At 41.2% G+C, this 19,856-nt stretch overlaps 1 protein-coding gene and 1 non-coding gene across 2 annotated transcripts in view; both read right to left on the bottom strand.

Annotated features, from left to right (window-relative positions):
* LOC131218030 (serine carboxypeptidase-like 18) overlaps window positions 1–19,856 on the bottom strand; it is a 158,766-nt gene that overhangs the window by 12,776 nt on the left and 126,134 nt on the right. The window contains exon 23 of the mRNA XM_058212711.1: window positions 6,322–6,393. Within this exon, the coding sequence (XP_058068694.1) occupies window positions 6,322–6,393 (72 nt within the window). The remainder of the gene's footprint in view (window positions 1–6,321; window positions 6,394–19,856) is intronic.
* Window positions 12,216–12,322, bottom strand: LOC131219633 (small nucleolar RNA R71). Its single transcript, XR_009158281.1, has one exon. It is a non-coding gene; the product is annotated as a small nucleolar RNA R71 (small nucleolar RNA).

The following is a 19,856-nucleotide window of genomic DNA, read 5'->3' as shown; positions in this document are numbered from 1 at the left end:
AGGAAGAGTGAAAGCCAACAAATTTCTGCCCCTTATAGATAAGATTGAGGGTCGCATTCGTGGGTGGTAAGCGAGATGCCTCTCGTAGGCGGGTAGATTGGTATTGGTGAAACATGTCCTCGGAAGCATCCCGATCCACACTCTAGTTGCCAGTCATCGCTGGAAAAGCGTTTTGCTGACTTCTTTTGGGGATGGGTTGATGGAAAGAAGAAGATGCATTGGCATAGTTGGAAGGCAGTGGCCCAATCCAAGCTGGAAGGCAGACTGGGTATCTAAAAGTTGTCGGAGACATTGAATGCCTTCTGAATCAAGATGGCATGGGCCATTCATTTCAGTGAAGACGTGCGCCTGTGGGGATCCTTCATGGCTTCCAAATACGCCACCGATTTGGCTGAGACACCCTCGTTGCAGTTATCCCTTGGCCCTTCACCATTGTGGAAGAAAGTTCGATTTATGTTCCCGTTCTTAGAGGCCTCGGTGCAGTGGAAGCTAGTTTCTGGTAGCTGCAACCTCTGGAGCTACAACTGGACGGGCCTAGGCCCCCTCCAAAGCTTGGTAACGGCTCCAATTACTACAAGTCTTCGGTCTTTACAGGTGCAGCATTTCCCGGGCGTGAGCGGCCCTCTCCCTCCTTCGGCGGTGTTTCAATTTCTCCCCCAGGACGTCACTTATTACATCTTCCGGTAGGGTTTTTATCTTTCAGATGGCCCGGAGGTTCCTTTTTGGCCTTTCACCTCGATGGGCCTTTTCTCAGTTAGCTCGGTGTGGTCGGCCAGCAGAGAGTCTAGCGAGCGTAAAAGCTGGGCAAATTGGGTGTGGCATGTGAAAATGCCTCCAAGGATCTCGACTTTCCTCTGGAAGGTTCTTTGTTCACACCCCAAGTATAGGGTTGCAAAGTAGTATTAATCTCGATAAGATCGAGGTTGAATCCACAGGGACTGAACCTTGTACGTAATCTAAAAGTAACTAGAACTAGAACTAGACGAAGATGTAATATAAATCAAGGAATTTTAAGAGAAACAATGGTGAAATACTAGACTAAAACTTGTAAAATTCAAATGTGGGAAACTAGGGTGCCAAGGATCCACTTGTAGAGATCAGGGGGATCTATGCTTGATTCATGAACGCAACTGGGATCAGAGTCTTATTTTCATCCAGTTAGAAGATATATCATTAAAATCAAATATGAACTTCCTTTGATCTAGTTTTCAATAAAAGATCGGTATGAGAATTAGAATTGATTCCATCACAAAACCACACAGAAAGCAACAAAATTTAGCCGATCCACAATCAATCTAAGAGAGTTATGAATGTTAGGAAGGATTCCATCATCTAACCATGCCCAGGAGACAATGGTGAACAACAGGGTTCCTAAATTCACAAACCTTATAATGAAAAGAACATACTCAAAGATATCGCAGATCTATTGTAATTTAAGTCACAACAAACCATTAAAAACTATGAATATTCCTTATAATCAAACTTAAATCAAAGAGAGTTTAACAACCATGAATCAAAGCAATAGAAAACCAACCATCTCGCTACAAGCTTCACCTCTTAGCCCTAGCTAAGGGGTTTAGCTTATCATAAACATAATTAAGCTAGTCTCTCAACAAGCAATAAAAGGAAAAAAAAAAAAAACTAGGAAGAAGGAAGAAAAGGAAAAAAAAAAAAAACTCATTGGCGGCCGTTAACTCACTCTCTCCATGTTCTCCACGTCCTCCAGATGCCTCCACAGCTGCTTGGATTCAATCCTCTCTCTCTCCCTCTCTCTCTCTCTCTCTACGTTCTCCACGTCTTCCTTGCTCTTTTATAGGTAGCAGGGTGGCACGCTGGGAGTCAGTTTAGAGTCGGACCAACTCTGTTTCGCAGCAGAGTTCGCGTGCGCAACGAAAGCACAAATCGAGTTGCGTTTGGAGCAAATTCGCGGTGCGAAATCCACCCATCCGTCGATTCTGACTCCTTGGTGGGGTTCAAGACCCCCTCTTGCAGCTTCTGGATGGTCCGGATCATAAATCGGACCGTGATCAAGATCACACAGCGGCACACGGAGGGCCTGACGTGCGGACGCACGTCCCTTACGTATGTGACTGTGTTGGACTGTTCAGTGGGCCCCACAGTGATGTTTTTGGAAAGATCCACCCCGTTCATTAGATTCCTGATAAAAAACTAGTCGAAAAGTAGTGGTTTTGGTTGAATTTTGGTCCGGTCCACTGTATTAAATCAACTCGTCGTTCAACCTGCGTTTTCTGGCGATCCACGTGTGTACGTATGCATGAGACCAAAAGGAGAGCTTGGCTGGGATCGTGGCCACCACCTGGACACGTTGGATGGTTCAGATCGACCATCGGAGTTGTGATGGTGGGCCACAATGCATCGCAGTGGGACACCCGTCCGCTGCTCTGTGAAGGACGTCGCGTCAGCCCGACTTTGACCGGGCTTTGGGTCCGGTGCGGCTTAGCCATACACCTGCTGTGCACACGCATCATGTGTGTAGGTCCCACGGTGATGTTGATGTTTATGAGAACTCCGTTCCGTCCATTCGTTTTACCACCACATTTAAGGTGTTAAGACTAAAATTGAAGTATATCCAAATATCAGGTGGGCCCCAGATTGATGATTCATAGGCTGATCTGACCGTTGGGCCACTTCCACAGGGATCCAAGGGCTTAAATTCGACGTGTACGGTTAATTTAGGATCCTCAGACCAGATATAAAGTTTTGAGCCAAATGCATGGTGGGAACCTTGTGATCTTTCATTCTAGACGACTGTCAGGCCCTTTTAACTTCAATCACGTGATGTTCTCGAATCTCCGGCCTGTAAATTCTTCGATCTCGGTCCTCTAAGCTCCATCCCTTGCTTTGGTGATTTCTGAGCGTTAAATTCATGATTTAATACCCCTTTTCAGTCTAAGCTCCTAAATTCACATTGCAACAAAAACACGATTAAAATAGGACGTTAAGCATTATTATGTACGTAAAATCATGTGATAACTGGGGTCTAATATGCAATATTTGACCCTCAACATTCTTCACAGGGCAATTCCGGTTGATGCTGCGGTCCAGAATCGGGGCATTTAGCTTGCTTCAAGGTGTGAATGTTGCAGGCTCAGCTCAACAGGGGGTCCGTCAGTTTAGTCTATCAAGCACTTGCTGCTAGACAGCGAGTTGGCGAGGCAGGAGTGGCAATGCTTGGGAGACCATTTCGGGATCAGCGTGCTACCAACTAACTCGGTAGAGGCCAAGCTACTTAAGTGGTGGGGCGCTCATTCAGGTAGCGACAAGTCAATTCTGGTTCACAAGCTCGCCCTTGGATTTCTTTTGTGGGAGGTTTGGAAATCCAGGAACGCAGCCCGATTTGAAGGGAAGCCCACATCCATTGTTGCCCTCTTGGTGTGTATCCGATGGTGGATGTCAAGTATCAGCGACACCCCTGGCAGTGGACATCTTTATGGGGTGCTGACTGGTGATTCAAGAGAGGTGGAAATCTGGGTCTCGCTTCCCAGACGAGCCAGGGCGTTTCCTTCCCTAAAGATGTGGGCAAACTCAATCAGACCTCTACACTTTAGTCTATTGATCCTGCTTAACCAGTATGTCCATTTCTAACCCAGTTGGCATCGCCCATTCAGCACATTCACTACCTACAATGAGTCGGACTCGATAATAACCTGATTGAAGCCCCTTTTTCTAGATAAGGTGGGGCTGGGGGCGATCAAAGAGCGTTAGAGAGGTTTGAGTGGTTGGCCCGCGCTTAGTGCGGAGGTTTTTGTCTTGTCTGGCATCTTTTGTTGTCTAGTGATATGATAGGCTTCCCAAGGTCGGGAATCCCGAATCAGAGTTTTATAATTATTTCCACATCTCAATGAAGCGTCATTTATAATTTTTTATTTTTTTTTAAAGATCTTCTCATTTAGATATATTTATCTCTGTTACCTAAAGTAAAAGATAACTCTAAAGTGAACTTTGTTTATTGAAGATCATGTTTGAAATTATACAGATTAATGTATTTCTGTATAATGTAGAATTCGAAAATTGCAAAATAATCAAAAATCAGGACAGGCTGAAGCACGTCTGAAACGCTGTCCTTAAAGCGTTATTTGCCCCTACTCAAGTGAATTGAGAATGTTGATAGGTTACAGGCAAACTGCTTCTAGGATACGACGAGCCTGGTGTGGGTCTGCGTTCAACAAACACGAAGGCTCACCAAATAGAATCCAATTACACACTTGCTGGCAGTATTAAAGTATAAAGGAAAAAATCCCAAGAGAAGAAGAAAAGAAGAGAAAAAGTAGTTTCGACTTCTACACAGGTCAATTCAAATCTTCAGCCACTGGTTCAGTTGAACCGTCCTAGACCACACCGATGGTCTGTTCTTCAAGCTAAGGTTTAAGCCTTGCTACATTGCTGGAAACACTAGAATATATGAGTGGAGAGAGGTTGGTTGTCTTAGTTCGTATGAGTTTGCTGGAGAAAGTTGAGATTGATTGGAAACCCATCCAGGTCCTCCTTTTATAGGCTATGGTGGTTAGGGGGTTATGGTCCAGAGACTTAAATTCCATTAAGCCATTTCTGGCTGTTGGAAAACTAGTTGTTTTATGGCCGTTTTCTGACTGTTGTGCATGGGCCATTAAGCTGCTGCTTGCTGACTGTTGTGAGACAACAGCTAGCCGCTTTCTAGCTGTTGGGCTAGCCATGTAGCAGTTACAGCTGGACCCTGTACTAATGGCTCAGCTATTACAGTTTCTGCTGCAACAGTTCTTTTCAGTCCCTCTATTTATACTGAGAGATTTCTCTCCCAGTCCTTTAGTCTCTCTGTTAACCGCGACTCGCACACGGCTCGCTCAAGGTCGCGAAGGAGCGACCCTCTGCGACACAATGCGGACGTGCGAAGTGCAAAGTGCGCCACTAGCACCTCTACAGCCACACTGCCTCACATGCCCACGCTCTCGCACCGAGACCGTGTCCGAGCCCAAGCGCACGCGCATGCAAGGTCCATAAGCCACGGACTAGGTAGGTAAATATTATAATACTCCACATCCTTCATATAAACCACAGTTTTTTCTCTTCTCTTTTCCATGTGGGACTATTCCCAAAAACCCACAGAAAAGTGTTTTTCAAAACAACTTTTTATATTATATATTATTTTATTATTGAAATATATTTTATTAAAATCAATATCTTTTGCAACAGATCAGTCAAGGTATTTGGCATTAAAACCTTCGTGAAAAGCTTTTTACCACCTAAAGATGCTCATCTGCACCCATGAATAGAAAACATATTGGAAATCCTAAAGACCATCCTTTCTTGTGGAGAGATTTCAAAGGATAAAAAATCAAGGATGTTTACTCCAATATATAAAGGCTTCTGGATGCGAAGTATGGTTGTGGCTTCTTATTCAACATAACTGGATCCCATCCACTTGAGTTTAAAGAGGACAAACATAACCTAATGGAAGTTGTTCAAATGTGTCACCAACTAAAGGCACACCAACTTTCTATGCAACGTGATGTGAACTCGTCCTCCACTTATACAGAAAATATTCTCACATATTTGCTCCTTGCACTTGCACATCATCCATCATGTCCTAATGTTCATTAATGCAAGGAGGTTCAAGCATTTGAATCAATTTACTGATGATTTTGCAAACGAACATGCATCTGCTTCAGCAGCAGCAAAGGAGGAGGAACGACAGGCCCCAGCAGACCTAAAAGAATCAGATAGAGAAGAGAAAATGGATTCTTCCGACAGAGGAGCTGCAGGAGATTCGGATGATGAACCCTTTAGTATGTTGAAGGTACGAGGAGCAAAAGTAGCCTAAAGCTTGGAGACTAGCCTTCTCTTTGAAAACTCAAATGTTAGATTTGGCTTTGTTGCCATTGTCCCAACCATGGTCTGTCAATCTGAGTTGTTAAAGGAAGACATGTTTTGGTACCTACAATAGATGCTGCTAATAAACTATAGTAACACAAATGCAGCAATAAGGGCCATGTATATGTAATTTCCATGGTTATTGCATGCAGCATGTGTTTGTAAATAAAAAATAAAAAATAAAAAATATAAAAAATAAAAAATAAAAATTCTACTATATTCTGTCGTTTCTTGAATAGCAAGAGAATATCATCGGCACACAATCAAACATGCAGCTAGAATTACCGTATACTATATAAATACCATTTTCTTTGGTTAAAGCAATCATTCTCGTATCTTCAAAGAATGCAAAGTTTAAGGCATTTCAAAAACTAATTACATGGAAAATCTTACTCTTGATTAACATTATGTATAATAAAGATGGAAATAGAGATTATTATTTTCATGACATACCTTTCGGATGTGGATTGCCTTTCGAACACTTTCATTGTTAGCCCAGAAGTAGGAAAGCAAATAACCATATGACTGCATAAAATATAATACCGTTATAATTTTTTTATTTTTTATTTTTAATTTTTTTGATAGAGTGGAATGGTGAAACAGGAAGTTGTGATTAGGCTTAGATTTTTATTTTTTATTTTTGAAAAAGACAAGCCGACAATGGAAAATTCACCGAATGCTCATCAACACGGCAACATCACAAGTCCGGAATGTTTGTGCATATGATGATGAATCATTTTAAACATAGAATTTCATGACTTTAGTTATTAGATGAAACCAAGTCAACTTGGCCAAGTCAATTCAGGGCTTTGGAGAATGGAATGAGGCTTCTAATTTTAAATATTCACATGTCTAGAGAAGGTGAATAAATATGATGAAACTATTGGAAAAGAAATTCGTAAAGGAAAATAATATAAGAAATGATGAAGATACGGTGTAATTGGATTTTAGAACCGAACAATCACTTTCTTTAAGTTAGTTTGGAAGCGACTTCTACAAAAACCTTTGGCAATCAAAAACAACATTTTCGTTCACTTGTCAAATGCAAGCGGGCTTTGTAGTGGCCTATTTCGATAACCATTTTTAAAATTGACAATTTTAGGTGGTAATCCAAACAAGCTGCAAGTCTGAGGTTTCATCTTCGAACCTTGGTTTTGATGGTATGTCTAAATGGGCCTTCAAGGCAGAAATTCCCTCTTTAAACTTGAAATGTAATTTGTAACTGGATTACTAGCATTTCTAGCTTTAGCATGCTGCAAAGTAAAAATTTTGTACAACTTGTCACCTTAAAGCAGTTTGCACCATTGAAAGCATCGCTTTGAAATTATTGTCCCAAAATTATTCTTTAAAAAATGGCATAGAATCATTTACAATGATTTTCCTAGGGAACATATTTCTACTATCGAAAAAAGAATGCTACTCTCCAAAACTTACTTTTTTACTAACATAAGTTTGCTAGAGTACATTCTAATGTAGTCTACAGATCATATGATGGAACTTTATTTGTTGGATCTATAATAATCTTTTAGTGTTTCAAACTATTTATACAATGGGCCTCACCTGAGAAGGGTGATATAGGATCGGTAAAGGACTGCTCAATGAAAGGGCAGGATAAAAAATAAAAATAAAAATAATAATAATAAATAAATTGGGGTGGAGGGCTTTGATTGAGGAAAAATTGTATAAACACGCACTATACATTACGTGTAGTGCGTGTCTATCCATTTCATATGTATAGTATATAATTGAAAAGTTATCAATGAGTTCTATGCTCTGGCTATTCATTGGCTCCCCAAATGTCTTCATAAAATTTAATCATTTTAGATTTGAATTAAGGTTTTAAATTAAAACTTACTATTTTAGTAAGTTTCATTTTCTCTATTTTTAGAGTTCCAGAAGTTCGATTCTGGTCCAAAGTTCTTACTATTCTCATTTACGAGTTGCTTACAAGTTAAGTTAGCATGTTTTTACTATTCTTCATTAAAGAAAGTTTTCTTTTCTGAGTTAGATTAGGACCATCAAATGGAATGAAAGCAGTACCTTTTATTCAGTGATATCAAAATTTTCAGAGATTTTTTCTTTTCTTTTGGATTCAAGGACAATTCATAATGATTTCTTCTCTTTCTGCATCCCCACTAGGTTAAGGGGAAAAGCCAATTAGTAAAAACTCTTAGAATGGAATATTCCAACATCTTGATCGTTTAACTCAATATTTTTAAAAAATGAGTACTCTTTCTAACCTTTGAACGATCAAAGGGTCCAAATAATTCCAATTAGAAAGTTTCTCTGTTACCCTAGATTCATGGGTGAGACAGATAAGTGTTGCGCAGCATGCCAACAACGCAGTGAACCGAGATCTAATTTCAAGTCTCACCCACAAATGATAAATAAGAAGAAATATATACTAGAAAAAGAATCAAAGCATTCCAAACAAACCATAAGACAAGACATACATGGAAAAATCTCAATAAGGGTAAAAGACCACGGATGCAAACTTCCACTATGAAGAAAAACGAAGATTACAAGGCAATATACTAACCTCTCCTTTGGAAGTACATAGAAAATCCTTTGCCCACTGTTGAGAGTCAAATATTACATATCAAACCCAGTTATTGCCTGGATTTATGAACATGGTACCGTTTAATTGCCCATCTTAATCGTGTTTATGATACAGGGTGTATTTACGAGCTTGGACTGAAACAAGGTGCTAAAAGCTAAGATTTTACCCTCAGAATTCACCAAAGCATGGAAAGGACCCCAGGAGACCAAGATCGACGAATTTACACACCAGAGACCTGAGAAAATCGAGAAACTGAAGCTCAAGTGGCCCGAAATTGTTCCAGAATGCTAGATCACAGGGTTCCCACCATCCGTTGGGCTCGAAACTTCATAAATGTCCTAAGAACCACAAATTAACCGTACACGTTGAATTTCAGCCCTCAGATCCCTGTGGAAGAGGCCTAATAGCCAGATCAGCCCACAAATCGTTAAAGTGGGGCCCGCATGATATCCGGATATGCTTCAATGTTGGGTCCAACCCCTTAAATGGGGTGGCACAGTGAATGGATGGAATGGATTTTAAATAAGCATCATGATGGACCCCCATGGGGGTTCGTGTGCACAGTGCATAAGTGCACTGGCTGTGCACCAAATGAGTTAGATCGGTCAACAGGCTGTTGATCGATCCCTTCTTCATCTCCCTTGTCAGCGAAAGCTCGAACAGAGCTTGCGGTAGATCATTGTGGGTCACCACCGGCTATCAATAGCCTGATCTATATCGTCCATTGGAAGCCTACGGGACTGGTCATCGAAGCCTAGGTGTCAGGCAATGAGAAGACAGCAGAGATGGGTTCTTAACGGTTCAACCAGAAGCTGAACGGTGTAATGACAGACTTTGTGATCCACACTGAATCTGAGTTGAACCACGCCATCCTCGACTGGTTTTTCAAGACGCATCTAATAGACGGCGTGGTTTTCTCGAAAGAAAGACTGAGTGGGCCCCACCAAGCATCAACGCAGCTTCCGTGCGTAAAGTTACGCACGTCCAAGAATTTCAAAAGTTCCGGGGCCCACCAATGATGATTAGATCGATGATCAGGACCGTTCAGTAGACTCCAACGACCTAGCTAAGGTAGACCTAGGAGAGCGAATTTGAAGAGAGCTGCATGATCGGTTTTTCATCGTGCAAATGCAATTCGGACGGCGGTTTAAAAAGCTCAGCAGGCCACACCAAATCCAGTCGAAAACCATCCGTTTCCACCTGATTTTTCGAGCTGAATACAATGAACGGTATGGATTCTTCCGTTACCAACGATAATGAACTCCATCAGGAATCCAGCGCAAGTGCGTTCGCACCCCTGTGCCTGGAAATCCGGACGCTGTGGACCCTTTTGTGTTTCTGGTCACCATCGGATGGGTAATCCAGACCGTCCATCTTATAGGGACGAAAAATCTGACCAAGATATGGAGGATTGCTTGCTGATCAGCAAGGAAAGTGGGCGATTTTCTGCACGCCTTCTTGGTTGCGTAAGAAGATTTACACAAGAAATCTTGGCTGCGTAAAGAATTTGGATCCGACTCCAACACGGCACGTCCTCTTGGGCGTGAGAACTCTCAGCCGGCTGTATCAGCCTATATGAAGGAGAGAGAATGAGGGAGGAAAAGGCATTGAAGGAGGGGAGCTTGGCTTGGTTTGGAGGGTTAAAGGAGAAGTAGCTGTGGAGCAGACAGAGGGAGAGAGGGAGTAGTATTTTTCTTAATTGTTTGTTTCTACTACTGTTTTTTATTATTTCTTTGAGGATGGTGAGCCTAATCATGTCTATTCTTGGCTGAACCTCTTAGCTAGGGCTAAGAGGTGAAGCTTGTAGCCTGATGGGAGAGATGTTGCTTGTGCCTTTTGTATAGATTGAAGGGATTTTGATTTAATTTTATTATGGGAATACTTTTAGTTTTTAATGGCCTGTTGTGACTGAAATTACAATGGGTTTGCAATGGCTTTGAGTATTTCTTTTTTCTTACTTTGATTATGACGTCAGGAAGCCCTGTTGTTCGCCATCGTCTCCTGGGCATGGTTGGATGGTGGTACCCTTCCTAACCTTTATAATCATCTGATTGGTTGGTAATTAGTTTAATTCTGTTGTTGACTTTGTCTCCTGGGCATGGTTTGGTGATGGAATCCATTTTAATTCATATACCTTTCATCCCTTTAAAATTATATCAGAGGAAGTTCAGTTTAAGTTCCATGATTTTTGAAGCAGGTATCAAGATCTCCCTGATCTCTACAAGTGGATCCTCTGAATCCCTAGTTCCCTACCTTTGAATTCTACATATTTTACTATTTCATCATTATTCCTCAAATCCACCTGACTTAGATTTCATCTTTTTTCTAATTCTAGTTATTTTCAGGAAACGTACAGGTATCAGTCCCTTGGGATTCGACCTCGGTCTGACCGAGTTTATTACTACATCACAGCCCTATACTTGGGGAATGAACAAGTTTTTGGCGCCATTGCCGGGGACTGACGGTTGCAATTCTCTGAAATTAATTAGGTTTAGAATTAGTTTAATATTAGAATTTGACTAACTTTAGTTTTAGGTTTTTAATTGATTTCTAGAACTAACTTGTTTCCATATTTTGTAGGATCCTGACATAAGTTCTTAAATTGGTAATTCCTTTCTAATTTCTCTACTTTTTCCACTTTTAAAATTAGGGTTTAAATTTTAGAAATCTTCTAATTCTAGTATTTTCCTATTTGTAGGAAATAGTTTATTTTTGAAATTTTCCTCTTTTGTTTTAGAAACTAGGTTAGTTATTTCCCTTTTTAAGAATTAACTTTCTATTTTTATTTTTAGTAACTTTCTAATTTTAACTCTTTTAGAATCTAATTTTGTTTCCTAATTTATTTTTAGAATTTTTGTTTAGAAACTAACCTTCCTATTTTGTAGGCCTTTAAGATAGAAATTTCTAATTCGGTAAGCTCCTTTCCTACTTTCTATTTTTCAGTTCTCTTTTAGTAATTTACTTTCTAGTTTAGGACTTTCCTAATTTATTTTAGAAATTTCCACTTTCTTTTAGGAATTCCTTCTTTTAGAAATCAGTTTACTGCTATCTTTCTTTTAAAGGATTGTTCTTCTTTTTTTAGAATCTAACTTATTTTGTTTTATTTTGCAGGTTTTTAACTTAGGGACTCCAATTTGGTAATTTTTTTCCAACTCTCTCTTTCTTTCTAGATTTTCTTTCCCTTTCTTAGGATTAGGTTTTGAATTTAATTGAGGGCTGTGAGTGTTTCATGCCCAAGTGGGCCCGTGACAATACTCGACGTCTCTTGACTGAAGGAGGATTGGTTGAGGGGTTAATTATCCATCGCAGGACTAGACACCACTCGAAATCCCCTGAGTTAATTGAAGTTATGGCTGAAGACCAACCTCCTCTACTTCCACCCAGGGTGGAGGATACCCAAGATGAGAATGAGATGCAACAGGCACCCCCGCCTCGTACTTTACGAGATTATCTACAACCGGCGGGAGTGAGTACGCCCTCATGCATGATTTTTCCTGAAAACACAGGACAAATGGACATTAAGCCAGGAGTTATCTAACTCCTTCCCAAATTCCATGGACTTGAATCAGAAAGTCCATATTTACATTTGAAAGAGTTCGATGAGATTATAGCTACATTATATTTTCCTAATGTATCTGAGGATACAATCAGGCTGAAACTCTTTCCTTTTTCCTTAAAAGAGAAAGCTAAGACGTGGTTACATTCACTGCGTCCTAGATCCATTGGCACATGGAACGACATACAGAGGGAATTCATAAAAAAATTCTTCCCACATCATAAAACGATTACCCTCAGAAAAGCAATCATGAACTTTGCTCAAAAGGAAGATGAAACATTCTTCCAATGTTGGGAAAGGTTCAACGATTTGGTCAGTTCATGCCCACAACACGGATTTGAAACGTGGCGCATTACAAATTTTTTCTATGATGGACTGACATCGTCCATGCGCCAAATGGTCGAGACAATGTGTAATGGCGAATTCATTAATAAAAATGTTGACAAGGTATAGGATTACCTCAATAGTCTTGCCGAAAAAACACAATCATGAGACTATTACCTAAAGTCGAACACCACGTCTAAGCCGACTCAATTAAAGGAGAAAGGTGGATTATATCTCTTGAAAGAAGAGGATGATCTCAAGTGTAAAGTGACTACGCTCATAAGGAAAGTTGAGGCTATGGAAGGAAAGAAGGATAAAGTTAATGAAATTGTTTGCGGCATCTGTGATTACAACATTCATACAATTGAAAATTGTCCTACAATACCCGCCTTTTGAGGAGTGTTGAATGAACAAGCTAATGCCGTAAACAACTATCAAAGACCTTTTACTGGACCTAACTCCAATACGTACAATCCTGGTTGGAAAAATCATCCAAACTTTAGTTGGAGGAATGGACAAACGGCTACCCCTCAAGGTTTCTTCAATCAAAATCCAAATCAAGTGAAACCTCAAGAGGAACCGGTTCAAAATTCCATACAAGAGCTGACTCAGGCAATGCAGGGAATTACAGATTTTATGCAAAAGATAGATTCTCGTATGACGGTTATAGAAAAGGGGATGCTTCCTGCACAACCTCTCCCCAATCCTAAACCGCAGTATAAGATTAATGATCCCAGCTCTTCAAATCAGATGGGGCACGTTAAATCCATCACCACTCTTTGAGTGGAAAGATCATTGATAAAACTCTTCCGGTCAGGCCCGAAAAGCCTCAAGAACCAGAAAAGGACAACAATGATGGATCTAGTGATGTCCCACAAAAATTAGAACCGGAACTTCTAGAGAAGCCAGTTGCTCCGTTCCCCCAACGGTTGGTTGCACCAAAACGTCTTTCTAACTCTCAGGATATTCTGGAGGTGTTGAAACAAGTGAAAGTTAACATTCCTCTACTTGATGTCGTGAAATAGATTCCTTCATATGCCAAATTTATGAAAGACTTATGCACGACTAAAAGACGGCAAAGTATTCAAAACAAAATCTTCTTGACTGATAAAGTGAGTGCCATCCTGAAGCAAGACGTGCCGCAGAAATTCAAGGATCCCGGTAGCCCAACTATATCATGTGTAATCGGGAACCATCGAATTGATCACGCACTTCTTAACTTAGGAGCGAGCGTAAATCTGATTCCCTACTCGGTATACAAACAGTTAGGTTTGGGTGAATTAAAACCCACCCTGACCACACTACAACTTACTGATCGCTCTGTTCGTGTACCAAGAGGGATAATTGAGGATGTGTTAGTTCAGGTCGATAGATTTTACTACCCTGTGGATTTTATCATCCTGGACACCGAACCCATCAATAACATGAGCACTTAGATTCCCGTCATTCTTGGTCGCTCATTCCTTGCCACGTCAAATGCAATTATCAATTGCAGGAATGGTGTCATGACTATGTCTTTTGAAAATTTGACATTGGAGTCAAACATCTTTTTCAATAACGGCAGCAACTCAGAGGATGATGACGATTTTCACGACATTAACATGATTGACTCTTTCGTGGAAGATACGACACCTCTGATCTTATCCTTCGACCATCTAGAGACGTGCCTGACCCACTCCCATGATTTTGATGATGACATGATTAGGGAGACGTGTGCCTTGTTTGATACTGCACTGGTACTGGAAGTTAACCGGTGGAGGCCACAATTTGAAGAATTGCCACAAACCGATGTAGTGCCTCTACCGTCTAACCTCAAGCCGCCGAAGCTTAACCTAAAACCTTTGCCCTCTGATTTGAAATATGCCTATTTAGGTCAGGATGAGACATACCCGGTGGTGATCTCTGCCCACCTGGAGAAAGAACAGGAGAGTATGCTCATATCTACTCTCATTGAGCATAAAGGAGCCCTGGGATGGACGATAACGGACCTCAAGGGAATCGATCCCTCGATTTGTACTCACCGCATATATCTTGAAGATAATGCAAAAATCACTGGGCAACCACAACGTAGACTAAATCCAAACATGAAGGAAGTGGTTAAGGCCGAGGTTCTTAAACTATTGGACGTGGGTATCATATACCCTATATCTGATAGTCAATGGGTGAGTCCAACTCAAGTGGTCCCTAAGAAGTCCGGAATCACCATCGTAGCCAATGTTAATAATGAGCTTGTGCCAACTAAAGTCACTACTGGTTGGAGAATGTGCATTGACTACAGGAAGTTGAATACCGTCACGAGGAAAGACCACTTTCCTTTACCATTCATTGATCAGATCCTGGAAAGGTTAGCTGGTCATTCCTATTACAGTTTCCTTGACGGGTATTCGGGCTACAACCAGATAGAGATAGCCCCTGAAGACCAGGAAAAGATCACATTTACATGTCCCTACGGCACCTTTGCCTACCGAAGGATGCCATTCGGACTATGTAATGCCCTGGCCACCTTTCAGCGATGTATGCTTAGTATCTTTTCTGATATGGTGGGGCAATATCTAGAGGTCTTCATGGACGATTTCTCTGTTTACGGTCCATCTTTCAGCAAGTGCTTGGAAAGTCTTAAATGTGTGCTGAAAAGATGTGAAGAAAAGAACTTGGTACTTAATTGGGAGAAGTGTCATTTCATAGTTCGAAAGGGAATTGTCCTTGGGCATATCATCTCGTCCAAGGGAATCGAGGTAGATAAGGCAAAAATCGATCTTATCTCTAACCTACCTCCACCAAAGAACATCAGAGACATGCGATCCTTCTTAGGACACGCAGGATTTTACAGGCGATTCATAAAGGACTTTAGTCTCCTCTCTCGTCCTTTATATAATCTTCTTCAAAAGGATGCTCCGTATGAGTGGACTGAGCAATGCCAGGAAGCTTTCACCAAGCTTAAGGGCACGTTAACCACTGCACCTATCATGCAGCCACCCGACTGGAGCCTTCCTTTTGAGCTTATGTGTGATGCTTCTGATTATGCTCTTGGGGCGGTCTAAGAGGCCCTACGTCATTCATTACGCAAGTAGAACTTTAAATTCTGCCCAGGTGAACTACTCGACTACGGAAAAGGAACTCTTAGCTGTTGTGTTCGCCTTGGACAAATTTAGGTCCTACTTGATCGGATCCAAGATCATTATCTACACAGATTATGCGGCACTTAAGTATCTTCTTTCTAAGAATGATTCTAAGCCCCGTTTGATACGATGGATCCTTCTACTCCAAGAATTTGATTTGAAAATTAAAAATAAAAAGGGAGTAGAGAACGTAGTGGCTGATCACCTTTCTCACCTTAATACCTCTGATTCCCTTGAGGCGACCCATATCAATGATATGTTCCCTGATGAACAACTGTTCAGAGTCTCCCATTCTCCTTAGTTCGCTGATAATGCTAATTATCTTGTCACAGGTTCCATACCGACATAGTGGACTGCGCAAGATAAGAAGAAATTCTTCACCGAGGTGCGCAACTTTTTCTGGGATGATCCTTATTTATTTAAATATTGCCCAGACCAAATCCTAAGGAGATGTGTACCAGACGATGAGCATCAGAGCGTCATCTCCTTCTGTCACTCACAGGCCTGTGGTGGCCACTTTTCTGCTAAAAAGACCACAGCCAAGATTCTGCAGTGTGGCTTTTACTGGCCCACTATGTTTAGGGACACTCATGAGTTTTGCAAAGCTTGTGAGCGTTGTTAGAAATTAGGAGCATTGTCCCATCGAAATATGATGCCGTTGAATCCCATCATTATCATTGAAGCATTTGATTGCTGGGGCATCAATTTCATGGGACCATTCCCTCAATCGTTTGGAAATCTGTATATTTTGCTCGCTGTGGATTATGTCACTAAATGGGTCGAAGCAATTCCATGTCGAACTAATGACCATCGCACGGTCATTAAATTCTTAAAAGAAAACATCCTTTCTCGATTCGGAACGCCTCGAGCCATCATTAGTGATGGGGGCTCACACTTTTGTAATAAACCATTTGAGAGCTTAATGAAGAAATACGGTATCTCTCATAAGGTGAGCACCCCATACCACCCACAGACAAGTGGGCAAGCCGAGATTTCTAATAGGGAAATTAAACACATTTTGGAGAAAACGGTTAACCCTGATCGTAAGGATTGGTCAATCCGATTGACCGATGCCTTATGGGCATACCGTACTGCCTTTAAAACCCCTATTGGAATGTTTCCCTTTAGACTTGTCTATGGAAAAACTTGTCACTTGCCTGTGGAGCTAGAACATAAAGCGTACTGGGCGATCAAAAATCTTAATTTTAATCCAGACAACGCTGGCTCGCTACGCAAACTTCAATTGAATGAACTTGAGGAAATCCGGAATGATGCGTGCGATAGTTCGAGAATTTACAAGGACAAGATGAAAGCATTTCATGACCAACACATTTTGCGAAAATCATTCACGCCTGGTCAGAAGGTTCTTTTGTACAATTCTCGATTACATCTCTTTCCGGGTAAGCTTCGATCTCGTTGGACCGGCCCTTACATTATTGTTACTGTTTTTCCTCATGGGGCCGTTGAGATAAGAGATCCCGATAATGGCAAGGAGTTTAAAGTCAATGGACATCGATTGAAACCATTTGTCGAGAAATTTGATTCAGAGGACATGTTCATGCCCCTGACTGCCCCTATTTACTAGGATTGATCTCCTAGTCTGATGGAGGTATAGGTAGGTTTATCGCTTTCATAGGACTAGGGTAGTTGCTTTATTTGTCTGGCTGAAGACAGTAAACTTAGCGCTCCTGGGAGCAACCCAGCTCTTCATTTCATTTCGTTTTTATCATTAGTTAGTTCAATGTTCGTGGGTAACATTACTGCAAACCCTCACAAGACTACAACTCGTCCACTAGGGGCAACCTAGGGGTTTAAAGGCTTGATGCATACGCTAAATGCAATCGAGAGCACCTACGAAAGTGGTATAGGTAGGATTTTATTTTTGTTATTTTACTTCTGTTGGTTTCTCTCTTGTGCTGACCCGCTCTTATGTAAATATCTTTGGAAAGCCTCTTGATTCTTTCATCCAGGTACTATCTTTCCATCACTCCTCTTATATTTTCGTTGACCCATGTGCATTGCATGCCTATTTCTTTTACATTGAGGACAATGTAGATCTTAGGTTGGGGGTGGGAGATTAGGTTTCCTAATCAGTGTTTTCTTAGTCTTGAGCGAAAATTGTGAAAATTTTAAATTTTTCTGAAATTTCGTATGAATTCAAAGTGATTTTGATGGCCATCTGGGACATTGGGAATTGCAAAATACATTATGTTGGTAATTTACGACTCTTGGATTCGGTTATCTGTTAAATTTCACAGCTAAGTTTGAATTGTTAATCCATTATTAGAATTTGTAAACATTGATTGAGACATGAATTCGCAGGACACATCTCACGTGCATATTAAGGTTTCAGTTCAATATTGAAGGATTAACTTGGTAATCACTAACCATGAAAGAGTCTTTACCATAGGTTTGCTCCCTATAGGTGAGGATTCGATTCCCCTTGGATGATATTTGAAAAAGAGTTGGGTGTACAGTCTTTACCTTAGGTTTGCTCCCTATAGGTGAGGATTTGATCCCTCTTCTTGGCGTTACTTCTAATGAAAAAGTCAAAAATTAAAATAAAAAGATAATGTATGTGGCAAGTTCTGGTTATCGTGAATTCTCTTATTGGTTACCAATGATATCCTTAAATAGCGAGGTGAATCTTAATGTTGACAAGTCGAGATTAGACTATACATCCATGGAATTCAATATTTAGAATTGTTCTAATTGATGGACTAATATTTTGAACTTAATTATGAAGTTACCGTATGCTTAAGTCTAGGAGAGAAAGTAATGCCAACATTCATGAATCTTATAATTCTAGTATCTGAATTGTTTTTTCATAAATTACTTGAGTGATAAAAAATTGTCCTGTAATTCTTAATTTATTTTTCGCATACCATGCTCGGGACTAGCAAGATGCTGGTTAGGGGTTGTGTTGAGGGTCAAATATTGCAATCAGACCCAGTTATTACCTGGATTTATGAACATGGTACCGTTTAATTGCTCATCTTAATCGTGTTTATGATATAAGGTGAATTTACGAGCTTGGACTGAAACAAGGTGCTAAAAGCTGAGATTTTACCTTCAGAATTCACCAAAGCATGGAAAGGACCCCAGGAGACCAAGATCGACGAATTTACACGCCAGAGACCTGAGAAAATCGAGAAACTGAAGCTCAAGTGGCCTGAAATTGTTCCAGAATGCTAGATCACAGGGTTCCCACCATCCGTTGGGCTCGAAACTTTATAAATGTCCTAAGAACCACAAATTAACCGTACACGTTGAATTTCAGCCCTCAGATCCTTGTGGAAGAGGCCAAATAGCCAGATCAGCCCACAAATCGTTAAAGTGGGGCCCGCATGATATCTGGATATGCTTCAATGTTGGGTCCAACCCTTAAATGGGGTGGCACAGTGAATGGATGGAATGGATTTTAAATAAGCATCATGACGGACCCCACATGGGGGTTCGTGTGCACAGTGCATAAGTGCACTGGCTGTGCACCAAATGAGCTAGATCGGTCAACAGGCTGTTGACCGATCCCTTCTTCATCTCCCTTGTCAGCGAAAGCTCGAACAGAGCTTGCGGTAGATCATTGTGGGTCACCACCGGCTATCAATAGCCTGATCTATACCGTCCATTGGAAGCCTACGGGACTGGTCATCGAAGCCTAGGTGTCAGGCAATGAGAAGACAGCAGAGATGGGTTCTTAACGGTTCAACCAGAAGCTGAACGGTTCAACCAGACTCTGTGATCCACACTGAATCTGAGTTGAACCACGCCATCCTCGACTGGTTTTTCAAGACACACCTAATGGACGGCGTGGATTTCTCGAAAGAATGACTGAGTGGGCCCCACCAAGCATCAGCGCAGCTTCAGTGCGTAAAGTTATGCACGTCCAAGAATTTCGAAAGTTCCGGGAGGTGCTGGCCTACCAATGATGATTAGATTGATGATCAGGACCGTTCAGTAGACTCCAACGACCTAGCTAAGGTAGACCTAGGAGAGCGAATTTGAAGAGAGCTGCATGATCGGTTTTTCATCGTGCAAATGCAATTCAGACGACGGTTTAAAAAGCTCAGCAGGCCACACCAAATCCAGTCAAAAACCATCAGTTTCCACCTGATTTTTCGAGCTGAATACAATGAACGGTATGGATTCTTCCGTTACCAACGATAATGAACTCCATCAGGAATCCAGCGCAAGTGCGTTCGCACCCCTGTGCCGAGAAATCCGGACGTTGTGGACCCTTTTGTGTTTCTGGTCACCATCGGATGGGTAATCCAGACCGTCCATCTTGTAGGGACGAAAAATCTGACCAAGATATGGAGGATTGCTTGCTAATCAGCAAGGAAAGTGGGCGATTTTCTGCACGCCTTCTTGGTTGCGTAAGAAGATTTACACAAGAAATCTTGGCTGCATAAAGAATTTGGATCCGACT

Source organism: Magnolia sinica, chromosome 11, assembly GCF_029962835.1.
Source record: "Magnolia sinica isolate HGM2019 chromosome 11, MsV1, whole genome shotgun sequence".
Classification (NCBI taxonomy): Eukaryota; Viridiplantae; Streptophyta; class Magnoliopsida; order Magnoliales; family Magnoliaceae; genus Magnolia; species Magnolia sinica.
This window is presented reverse-complemented; position numbering and strand designations above follow the sequence as displayed.